Raw genomic sequence first — 12,508 nt, forward strand, 5'->3', positions numbered from 1 at the left:
ACTATTTGAATCACTGTATTCTGAACCAGCTGTAGCTTCTGAACACTCTTCAAGGGCAGCCCATGAACAGCATGTTGCAATAATCCATGTGAGAAGTGATAAAGGCATATATGACTGTGAGGAGAGCCCCCACTCCATGAGGAGTCATATTATTGCCATGCTATAGGCTAGAACATGAGCTTTTATTCATTTTCAGCCTGATTCACTCTTTGTCTTCCATCAGTGATCCTCTAGGTGTCTCCTGATTTACTTCATCGCCCAGAGTTCCTCTGAATTGTAAACTAGGAGAGGCTGCTCAGGCACAATTCTGTCCAAAGCTTTTGTTGCCTCCCTATTCCAGCAGGCAAATAACATCTCTGCAGAACTCTCATCACAGCCTCAAGCAATGTCCCAAGTGCCTCTGGAAGCCAAGTAGTTCTATTAGATATCCTATTCGGAGTGGATTGATTGAATAGGTCCATCCTCCCTGCAGAGTTTGATAACACTACTGGACAACTCTACAGCAGAGAGTGATCTGACCATGATGGGCAGATTGCAATGTCTCCAAACCTCAGCTCACATTACATCTGCCGTGAGTCAAAAACGAGATCTAGCATATGGCCTCCTGCATGAGTTGGGCCCTGGATGATCTGGTACAGGTTCATGATTGTCATGGTGGCAATGAACTTCCAGGCCATCTCTGATAAATAGCCCCAATAAAAACATGTTAAAATCCCCCAACACTATAAGCCTGGGGAGTTCCACTGCCAATCAAGAAATGAGGTTGAGTAACTGCTACCACTGAACAGCAGGGAAGTCAATACAGCAGCAGCACTCCCAATTTGTCCCTAGTACCCAGTTAACAAATAAGGCCTCACATCCAGTTATCTGTGGAATAGAGACTCTAGACTGCCATCAGAGTCCCCAGATGACTAATCAATTCCCATTAGTCTCCATAAAGGTTACTAATGCCATGGAATTGTGGGAGCCATAAGATAGAACATCCAGATGGCATCTAGTTATCTACAACTAGAATAAGAGTTTAGAAAGATACATTGTGCTTAATATGAGAAAACAAATGGCTAACTTTCAAAGAATAATGCACACTGTAGTTGCAAACATTATCTGGCATGTTCCATAGAAAGTAGCAAGCATGTTTTCTGCTGTATTAAATTACCTGGTGGGAAGAGACTTGACTGTGGAGATCTGCCACAATAATAGTCGGTGATGATGTCACAACAGATTTATTGGTAACTTCCTGCTTGCTACCTTCTGCAGGGCTGTTCCTTTTGCTGCATTGTTGCTGCTGGGCTGTAATAGGTGTGGGATCAGATTTTGAAGTTGATGCCTCTGACTGAGCTTCAGTGAAGGTTACAGATCGTTTTTGATCCACTGCAAGTAATAAGCAGCAATGGATACACAAGGATCAAAAAAGAATCTGAATATGTGTCATCATTATATTAACAAAAATAGTTGCTAATCCTGAAATGGAGCTCCTGAAACTACTGCCTAAAAAAATTTATATCAAACCTCCCTCCCCAAATTGAAACTGATATCAGGAACTTCCTTAAAACAGATATGTACATCTAGAGCAGAGATTGACATATTTAGGGCTTGGGGACTTCACCAGAACTTTAAGGACCACCCCTGTACATAGCAACAAGTCTCTGTATCTTTCCTCCATAGTTGCTCAAAACCAGCGGTCTGGAAAGTTAGGGTGCAGTACTACATACAGCACTGCCACTATCTGCTGCTGCTATGTTTCCTATTATATTTATTTATGCATGAATACGTCTATCTTTAAAACCATTACAGAAATATTTATGACAAGAATGCAATCTATGAACATAATTTATTTAAAATACAAAGAAATAAAGTGAAGGAACGTGTTCTGAGAGACTTCCTCTTTGCCAATGACTGCACCCTGAATGCTGGCTCAGAGCCAGAGATGCAAGTCAGTATGGACAAATTCTCTACGGCTTGTGACAACTTTGGACTCACCATCAATATTAAAAAGACCGAAGTCATGAACCAGCCTGCTCCTCATGCACCATACACAGAACCCCAAATCACAATCAAAAGGCAGAAACTACAGGCAGTGGACCAGTTCAAGTATCCTGTCAGCACTCTCTCCCAAGTAGTGACCATTGATACAGAAGATAACTGCAGAATAGCAAAGGCAAGTTCTGCTTTCGGTGGTCTGTGCTCCACTGTGTAGTAACGTCGAGGAATCAGTCCAGCAACAAAATTGAAGGTTTACAGAGCCGTGGTACTCACTACCCCTTCTGTATGCCTGTGAAACATGGACTGTGTATCAAAGGCATGCAAGACAGCTCAACCATTTCCACATGACTTGTCTTCGCAGAATATTAGGCATCAGATAGCTAGATAAAGTACCAGACACTGAAGTTCTCTCTAGAGCAATTCTACAATCAATCCACACATTGCTGATGAGAGCACAGGCCCAGTGAGTAGGTCCCGTCATCTGTATGCAGGACAAGCGCATACCCAAGCAGCTCCTTTTTTGGGAACTCTCTGCTGGAAAACGCTCACATGGAGGGCAGAAGAAATGTTATAAAGATACTTTAAAGGCCTCCCTGAAGTCACTTGACAGATGCAACCACCTGGGAAATGCTGGCACAAAATTGCGCTACCTGGCCTGGCCCCATCCGTAAGGCTGTCAAGCTTACGAAGTAAGGTGCACTGTGGAAGCACAACATAAGCGCGAGCTGCACAAGTCTAGAGCCATCAGTGCAACAACTGCAGTTTCTACATATTTGCCCAACATGTTCCAGGACATTCTATGCCCAAATTGGCCTGATCAGCCATCTTCAGATACGCCACATTTAGTTTTAACATGACTAATGATGCTGAGGTCTTCATTTACAGTGATGGACAAACAACTAATGTGTAGATATCTCTGAGTCTGAACAGGACATATTTGGAGACAAGTTCAGAAAACTAAAATTGGAGAAATTAATTTGAAAATAATTTATTTAGAAGTTATTTGGGGAAATAGGCTTAAGAGCAGAATACAATGTGCTCAAAAGTATTCAGATTTGTCTTCTAGCCACATCAGTTTTCCTTTATGAAATTGATGTTTTGTTACAGCATTACATTTTTTGATTGTGTATGTCACAAAAGGAGGGACATACAGTGACAATTTGATTTCATCATATTGCTTTCTCTAAAATTGAGTATGCTTAGAGGCCCCAAAGAGTTAGATGGGCTACAGCCAAGTCAGATTTAAGGGAAGAGTGGAAGAAAACAGCAGAGGTAAGGCTATAGATAGGCCATTAGGAAAAGGTAAAAGTCCAAAAGAGAGATTAAGGATAGGAGATCCTGCAGGGCTCATGTATCTAAGAGAAGTTCTCTCTGACATTTGCTTGTCCATTTAATAGACCATGTTTAAAATCGGATTTCTATGCATATGCCACTTTGTCATGGGTGCCATACTTGCAGATAAAATAATAGAAAAGATTCTGAGATCTCTTCCAGGCCCCCAGCTTTCTGTGATGCAATCCTCCACAACACACTTTAAGCAAATGTAATTTTCCAGATTTTCTTCCATACTGTAGATTTGAACATTAAAATACTCTAAGTATATGTATGTCTATCCTTAAACCATTTTGAGTTTACAGCTTTCAGAGAACATTGCCAACCAATAAGGGCTTGCTCTTTCTCACTAAACTGGCCCATAGGGGTGTGCCCTGCCCCTGAACATCCAACAGTCAAAGTAGAAACAACAAAATAATAACCCATTATACTTTTCCTCCAAACAAAATAAAATACATTGCTAGCTCCCCATCACCCATGTATGTCTGTACATTTATATGGTGATTTATAAAATCCAAGATGTTGTTAGGGGGGAAAGCAACGTGAGGGAAAGTCAACTCTATAAAATGTAAATAAACATTCAGAAAATGCTCAAAAGCTTTCTAGCTATGGTGTTGGCTACTGGTTGGATTCTGAGCTCTTCTGATTTGTGAAGGTGGCAGTGCTGACAATTCTGCATTTGAACAACTTTCTTACTATCTGTAATTGTGGCAGCCTACAGGTGGATGCTGAGCTAGGGGAGTTAAGGAAAAAAGACATCTAAACCTGTACAAATAAGGGGACACTAAAAGTCCACAAAGGTTTAAACTTCTATAGAGAAATAGAGAAGCTTCACTGCAGTTGCTACATGATGAGCCCAGGAAGCCACCAAGAGGTAAGACTTCCCTTGAAAAGGAAACCAGACTGTTCCCATTGGCTGCAGAACAGTAGCCGAAGCTGATTATGCTGAGAATTTTACAATTCATGTGGAGAAAGGCTTACTGCATTTGCAAAAATGATAGAAGGGGGAGACGTATATAGCACATCTGAGACAGATCCCTTTTTGGGGGCTTCTCTGCACTGCAGCCTTAAAGCTGTTTGTCTCCTGTGCATAAGCCAGCTAGAAATGATGCCAGCTTCATATTGCATCCCCTTACTCCATTTTGGTCATAGCAGTTGGCCTAGCGTTCTATCTGGACCATGATTACCACAGCCCCAGTTAGTGGATTCTTCTGTTTCTTTACTTCTCCTGGAGAGGTTAAAGGGGGAAAAACCCACAGTTTTAACTATTTTTCCAGTCACTTGGACTAGAAGGGGGAAGTGACAGACCTTTTGTTAATTTCACCTAGTTAAAACAACTCCAAAACTAAGGTAGGTTCATAGTTTCACTGTTCCATCAGTGACTTTGTGAAAACAAAAAAAGCCCAGCAGGTGAATCTGACAGCACCACTTGAACTGACAAAGTCAGAAAACACTACTTTTGATACAAGAAAATGACGGGCAGAAGTTGCCTTCCTGGTGGGCTGCGCACAGGAAGAAGACAGCAGAGCATGTTCCGGCCTTTGAGATATAATCAATAGCCCATACTTTTGTTGGGTCAAGCTTGTGCCTTTGTCATGAGAACTACCTGCAGAAAATGGGTTTTCCTAGAGGCTTAATATGGATGTGTGGAAGTCTACTGGCAATTCATGAATAATAACTTGCTCTGAACTTAGATATATGTTAACTCGAAACAAGACTTTCTTTGCTACTGTAAAGTATTTTCAAGATAGAATGGATTTATGATTTTTGACCTAGACTTTTACAAAATATTGATGATGTTCTTGCTTTGCTGAAAACATCAGTATTAGAATCATGCTTAGATGTTTCATAGCCATTAATCAATTGGTTGATTGATACATTAAAGTATGTGGAAACACTAACTTTTTAAAACTTAGAATACTAAGTTACATAAACATTTCCTCACCAGTTGGTTTTGCTTTGGGCTGTATGCTTCTACGTGTTGTTGAAAGTCGTGCTCCGTGACGGCTGTGAGGCTCAGTTTGGGTTTTCTGGCGTGATAAAAGAGGCCTCCTTAGCTAGAAAACATGGATGCAATTGAATTAGACATGGAAATTCCAAAGTTCTGAAATACTTACATCAGTATTTACCTCCCATCTGTTCCTGTCATGCCCTAAATCAGAAATCACAATCCTTTTTTCACAGAGATCTCTGAGATTCTTTAAGGTAAAATCTCTTTTTTATCCAACAAATTCCCTTAAGCAAGTTATATAGACTTTCATTCAATGGACTGCAACCCTGTTGTGAACTCACCTGTCTTAGACCTCTTTTTCTCCCTAATGGTTGCTGAAGGAGGAGATTGTGGTGTCCAGGTTCACTTTGCACACTTGCTACCCTGTGTAAGTGTCAAGAGTATGAGCATGACCACAGAATAACACAGACTAGAGAAATAATTCATTTCTTTGCAAATGTTGCTAAACAGTAATGACATAGTCACTTCAAAGATCATACAGTACCATCTTTGAAGGTTATGGGAGACTATTCATTTAAGTTGTATAGGAAGAGTAATGGCGCTGAGGATCCTCCCGTTATCTAAAGTCTGTTTTTAGCCTTCTTTGACATAACAGATGAAGGGAGAACAAGTATATTGCAAATGTTAAATATCAAATAGAAACATACTTTCTTTGCAATCAGATTTGATAGTTAACCCATAGTTTTGAATAATTGGAGTTCAGTACAGAACAAAATGAATGATGAACACAGTTGACAAAGGTTTAACTCACAGGATTGGCACAAGACTTATGGAAAAAGTTACCACAGTGAACATATATTTGCAGTTTCAAGTTAATATTAGATAAGCACATCTCAGAAAAAGTGTAATTGGGATTTATTTATCATGTTATTTATACCCCACTTTTCATCTTTGGTAAGGATTCAAAGCAGCTAACACAGATTCCAAAATGTTAAAAATATAGATTAAAAATAAAAATAAAATAAATACTGCCAATACCTAATTATGAGAAGCCTAGCATTGATTTCCTAAACACTGAGAGAGTGGTAACCAAAGGGAATGCATTCTCTCCCATGTGCCGGAAAAACAGGCCTCTGACAGTGGGGCTTCTTCAGGGAAGCCTCAGGATTGTCCTGCCAGTCTAGATAACGAGACACATTTGCAGTGGGACAAGAGGTCCCTTAAATAGTCAGGCCGTAAACTATTTAGAGCATTTGTGGTCAATACCAACACAAATTATGGCCAAAAAGCAATTGGCATATTTTGATTCTCTAAAAAATGGATTTAACGAATTATCAAAGGAGTCTGCATACTTTTGTAATTAAATAGGCAGGAATATTTTACTGCAGCAATTATTTTTAAACTTCATGCACATTAAAAACTAGCTTCCTCAATCTATTTGCTCTCCTGCCAGCATTTTAGTGGAAAGCAATGATGTTAGGAAGGCAACCAATTCCTATCTTAGTTGTAAGGTAGAAGGCTGCTTTTCAGTGGCTAAATGCTGATACGTTTTCATTCAAACTTTTGCATACAGGTAGTCCTCACTTAATGACCACAATACAGAACAGAAAATTTGTGGTTAAGTGGGGTGGTGGTTAAGTGAGGTGCGCCTGATTTTACGACCTTTTTTGCAGCGGTCATTAAGCAAATCACATGGTTCCCCATTGATTTTGCTTGCTGGAAGCTGGCTGGGAGGGTCGCAAATGGTGATCACGTGACCCCAGGACACTGCAACCGTCGTAAGTATATGATTGCCAACCCCTGGATTGCGATCACATGACTGCAGGGGTGTTGCAATGGTTGTAAGTGAAAGGGCCAGTTGCAAGTCCCTTTATTCAGCACTATTGTAACTTTGAACGGTCACTAAACAAATGGTGGTTAAGTGAGGACTACCTGTATTCCATTACTAAATCTGTATACAATTTAACATTCTTCACAATGAATTCTGATGTTGGTATGCATTATTTTTATGCTTTTGGCCTCTTTAGTTACTCATAAACTATCTTCCCCTATTAGGAATGTAAAAGTTTAATAAGTAATGCAAGTAAGAATGCAGAGAATGGTAGCTTATGCTCTAGTTTACTCAAGTTGCTTTACCTGTAATAATCTCAGAAAGTTGGCTGGAACTATCTGGGATGCCCACCCTATCACACTACGTATGGCTGCCCTTGCATTGTATTACTCGGCAGCAGAGTACGTCTGCCCCGTTTGGGGCCGGTCTGCACATTCTATACATGTGGACAGGGCACTTAGTGATACATGTTGCATTGTTACTGGATGTTTGCACCCCACTCCACTTGATAAACTGTATATCTTGGTGGGAATAGCCCCACCAGGTGTTAGGAGTGTGGCACAAGACGTGGAATATAGAAAGGTGTTACACAATCTGGCGCACCTATTATTTGGTCAACTACCTCCCACAAAAAGATTGAAATCAAGGAGTGTGTTAGATTGCGCTGAGATTGTTACCATACCTCAAACAGAACAACTAAAAAAATGGAAATCCCAAGCAAAACATCTTTATGATTGAATAGAACTGCTTGAGGAGTTGCCTGGAGGTTCGGAGGAGGAGTGGACGGTTTGGAGATGTTTAAATAGACTGCGCACTGGCCTGGGTAGAACTAAAGATCAAATGGAAAAATGGGGATTTCTTCTTGAGGACAAGGATATTTACTGTGAATGTGGTGCTATTCAAACAACTATCCATCTTTTACAGTGCCCTTTGGGACCAACATGCACACAGAATGACTTGCTGGTCGGAAATATCTTTGCCATTAACGTGGCCTGGAATTGGGCAAGAATTATATAAATCTATACTTTTATTAAAGTTTTTAAAAATTTTAAAATTTAGATTAATAATTATCTCCTTTCTAGTTCCTGCATTTCTGACATGAGACGAAACAAAGCCTGCTCCTTCTGTGGGACTATGAGTTAGACAAAACTAACAGGTTGCTATTATCAGATGTTTTAGTATATTTATTGCTTTAGGAAGATGGGAAGAATATAAAATGCCACCATTTAGCAACAATATGCCAATATCTATTCCATTAATATGCCGTGGTTACTCAATACCTAAGGCAGATGAGGAGTTCTAAATCCATCTCTCCCTGCTTTAAGATAGACCTCCTCTCCAGATGGCACTATTAATAATAAGTGTTAATGAAGCCTAAGAGAAATCTGGGCTGAATGTGACTTAGAACAAAATTCATCAGAGACCATAATTCTTCAGCTTACAAAATAGCAATGTGAAAACTTGAAAACAGATTATTATGAAAGACAATTATGTATCAGAACATGCAAAGATCAGCTTAAAGAATGCTCTTCCAAGATTTTAAAATTATCTAGTAGTAGTCAGCTAAAAATACCCTATACTACTGAAAATAATACATGTGATTAAAATGCACAGTAGCAATACTGCATACACGGTGGGGAAAAATTGAATTGATGCACAGATATTAGGTAAGCACATTCAGACTTGCAAGATTCGGATACTTTAGCTGTTATAATAAAAGTAATAAACTAATAATAAAATACCTTAGATCTGCATGCTGTCTGTTTCTTGGTCTAGTCTACTTGATATGGCTGACATCAATCTTGCAAGTCTGAATGTGCCACCTTTCCTCCCTCTTTTATCTTCATGAGAATTGGGGGGGGGGGGGGCTGTCTGAGGTGTTTTCGCAAATTACTTTCTTGGCCTGGGCTCAGGTTTTATTTATCTGATCATTGCCTTGGTAGCAGATCCTTCTGACTTTCAAGGCCATCAGAGCATTCTTTTGTTTTACCTGATTGTCAGCAAGATGTACAGAAGTTTTCATTTATTACTCAACTAAAAATAAAAGTATTCAGGTACTGAGGATTGTTTCATAATTTTACCACATGATTTTTACTCTTGTTCAGTTTAATGAAATGGCCCTTACAGTACCAACTTTTACTATTAGTTACTAGTAAAACTTTTACTATTAGTTACTAGTCTACACAAAGTTTATTATTGGTCTATTTCTAAGAGCAATTACAACAGAACTAATGTTTGGAAAATGAAACATCAGCTACCACTGTCATCATTATGAGTTGTATTATGATCTGATTTGAAATGACAATATGAATTGTCAGTGCTATTTTGGAAAGAGTATAAACACTAAAAAGTGTTATGTGAAAACCTTGATTGACCAAAGCCAAGGTGAACATTGGTGGTCAATATCTATGGACCATCTGGTGATTATCGTGCCATATGCAAGACTATGACTTCGAACGTAAGAGGCACAAACAGCAAAGAACATGAATCAAAAATGAAACTAAAAAAAGTAAAATTGATCTGTTGCAGATCTGTGAAATTGAGGGAAACGGGAAAGATGTAGTAGATCTGAATAAAGGTGTTTTGATCTTGTAGAGAGGAGTTGATGGATACATGCTATGACGTGAAGATGTCGGTTTAGTTATAAAGGAAAGGGTTAAATATTATATCAAAAAGTATGAATTGGTGTCATCTAGGATATTATGGGTGTATTTGAAAATAGGAATCCATAGATAGTTGATAGTTATATATTGTGCTCCAGTTAATGGTGATAATGGAAGAACCAGGGATAAGTTTGGGAACAATGTGCAACAATCTGAATGAATGAGCTCCAAATTATAGTGAATTGACATAAATGGATGGATAGGAACAAGGAAGAGAATACAGAAAAAGTGATCGAGCCATTTGAAGATGCAAAAATGAATTAGGATGGTTATTGCTTCGTGCTTACTGCTTAAAAAAAATTCAGTTTTGAATATGTGGTTAAGTCTATACATACATACACATAAGAAAGGAATGAATGTAAATTGAAACACATGATTAATTTGCTTATTTATGATAAAAGAGTGAGAGAGTTAGTGAAGGAGAGAAGTCTTATAAGAGATTCAGTGATGGCTCCTGTCCTGTAGAATGATATCGCTCTGGAGATCCATACTACTCCACCCTTTAAATGTTCTGCAAATTGTTCTCCCAGGCCTTGGGTTAGGATGGTGGTTGTATCCCTTTGGTTTTTAGTTCTGTCTTCTGGTCAGCTGTATTCTTTTTCTTTGTTACAAGTTGTTTTCTTTCAATTTTTTTAATTCTAAGCCACCCAGAGTCACTGTGGAGTCAGGCAGCCTTGAAATTGAATGAATGAATGAATGAATGAATGAATGAATGAATGAATGAATAAATAAATAGATTCTGAATGTGAGACTGACCATTACGTGGTACTGTCAGGAGTGGATCTTGGTAAAACATAGACATAGAAGAAAAGAAGTGTAAGAGTGAAAATAGAACTATAGGAAGATAAAGAATGAGTCTTGTATGGAGAAATCTTAGAAAATACTACATTCCCAACAGAATGAATGTAAAAGTAAGCATATGGAAACAAGGCATGGAAACAGCTTGAAACACAGTGAAAAGAATTATATGACTGACTTACTACTCAAATATACATTTTAAAAAAAACTATGGATAACATCTGGGAGCATTGGGTTTGATATGGTATACAGGAAGAATTTGAATACTGATGGTTATTTTTAGCATTATCTGCCCTACCTTACTCATTCCAATGCTGCCAGCAATTCCACAGATGGTGGGAGTGGGAAAAAGTTGGTGCACACATTGACATTGTTATGTCTGGTGATTAATTGTCATGATCTGAACTTGAATGAACTTGAAGTGTAAAGAATTAAATACTTGGACTGGCTAAATGGCTTGGTCCTTTTTCTACACCAGAACCGAACTTGAAAGCATGGTATGAATAGTGGAAAACAGCTCCTATTCCACTCTGTTAACATCTTAACCGGGCTGGAGACTCCCCTTTATGATATTTATGAATACACAGTCCAGATGACTGTCATTTGGCATTTTCCTCAGCTTCAGTTTCTGAGGAAGACAAGTTATTATTTATAAGAGAGCAGTTTCATAGCCAGGCACCTAATTGTGAGAAATTCCACACAACTGTTCTTAATCTCCTATAAGCTAGTGTTATATAGTAGAATCATATATTCAGATACTTATTCAGATTCAATCCTGGGTGGTCTTTGCAAGCCATTGTTTTGTTTTCTTTTTTAAAAATTGAATTTAATCAGATAATGGTATAATAAGTGATACTAAGAATAACTAACAATAATACAAGGATGCTCAGTTGAATACATTCTTAGATACTGCTCTATACATAAGTCATTCCATCCAGGTGTCTTTTTCAAGCGATGGAATCATAATGGTGCCTTTATATTTTCCTTCTTATTTTCCTAGCATTATCAACTTTCAAACGAGTTTGGAGGGGGGTAGAGACATCTTTTCTCTAGGAAAAACGTTCCACAGCTAACCGTATCCAAATTCATATGAACAATTTTAATGTATTTTGTAATATTTTGCTCTTTTTCATTTAATATTTCAATGTTAATGTTCCTAAATTGTCATCAGGGCATTTGTTTATTAAATTTTAAAAATTAAAAAGTGGAATGTAAGTATTTCAATAAGCAAGCTAGTAAATGGTGAACCTCCATATAATGGGGATACTATTCCTAAGGATACTGACTTAATAATACAATAATTTTTTACTGATTTATAGGTACTATGCACTTTTTATTAATTAATCGCCTATACAATGTCTAATGTTGCTTGATGGTAACAAAATTTCCATTGTAATTAATCCTATGGATGTTGTCCACTGTATAGAAAATTTGGTTCAAATTTATTTTGAATTAAGTTGCCTTTAGAAGATGTTTTCTGTAACTGCAATACTATTTATAGGGTTTCCCAGAAGTTATAGGGCAGTTACCAAATAAATAAATTCATCATTATCATTATCATCACCTCCTGCACAAAGTTACTATTTTTTTAAGCTTTTTTTTCAGATTTACTCCCAAATTTTGAGAACCCTATTACTTCTGGAACACCCTATATATCTATCCAGAAGTTTATCCCACTGAAGTCAATGGGACTTCAGATAAGTTTATTTTTCTGTTTAATTCATGCTTGTTCAGACACATCAGGATGTTTGATTCATGTTATAAATCCCTACTTTCTACACACAAAAGTGTATTTTTCTCTCCCATGTATGTTTTTATACCACGGCCAGTAATAGATAATTTCCTGTCCTTAATATCTAAAAACAATGACACACTGAAGCAAAGAGGTAATTCCCAATAATCCTTCTTAATATTGCCTGAGCATTAGAGTGTTAAAGAAGGCAGCAGTCT

General features: G+C 38.0%; 1 protein-coding gene and 1 long non-coding RNA gene across 2 annotated transcripts in view; one reads left to right on the top strand and one right to left on the bottom strand.

Moving 5' to 3' along the window:
- Nucleotides 1-12,508, top strand: part of LOC148216525 (uncharacterized) — a 31,433-nt gene that overhangs the window by 13,817 nt on the left and 5,108 nt on the right. The window lies entirely within an intron of this gene.
- UNC80 (unc-80 subunit of NALCN channel complex) overlaps nt 1-12,508 on the bottom strand; it is a 153,788-nt gene that overhangs the window by 5,187 nt on the left and 136,093 nt on the right. The window contains exons 63-65 of the mRNA XM_088135592.1: nt 5,608-5,689; nt 5,261-5,372; nt 1,157-1,371 (exon numbers count right to left, since the gene is read on the bottom strand). Of these exons, the coding sequence (XP_087991718.1) occupies nt 1,157-1,371; nt 5,261-5,372; nt 5,608-5,689 (409 nt within the window). The remainder of the gene's footprint in view (nt 1-1,156; nt 1,372-5,260; nt 5,373-5,607; nt 5,690-12,508) is intronic.

This window comes from Python bivittatus, unplaced genomic scaffold, assembly GCF_059951505.1.
Source record: "Python bivittatus isolate LINGU-HERP-01145 unplaced genomic scaffold, Pbiv_v1 ctg000200_np1212, whole genome shotgun sequence".
NCBI classification, from domain to species: domain Eukaryota; kingdom Metazoa; phylum Chordata; class Lepidosauria; order Squamata; family Pythonidae; genus Python; species Python bivittatus.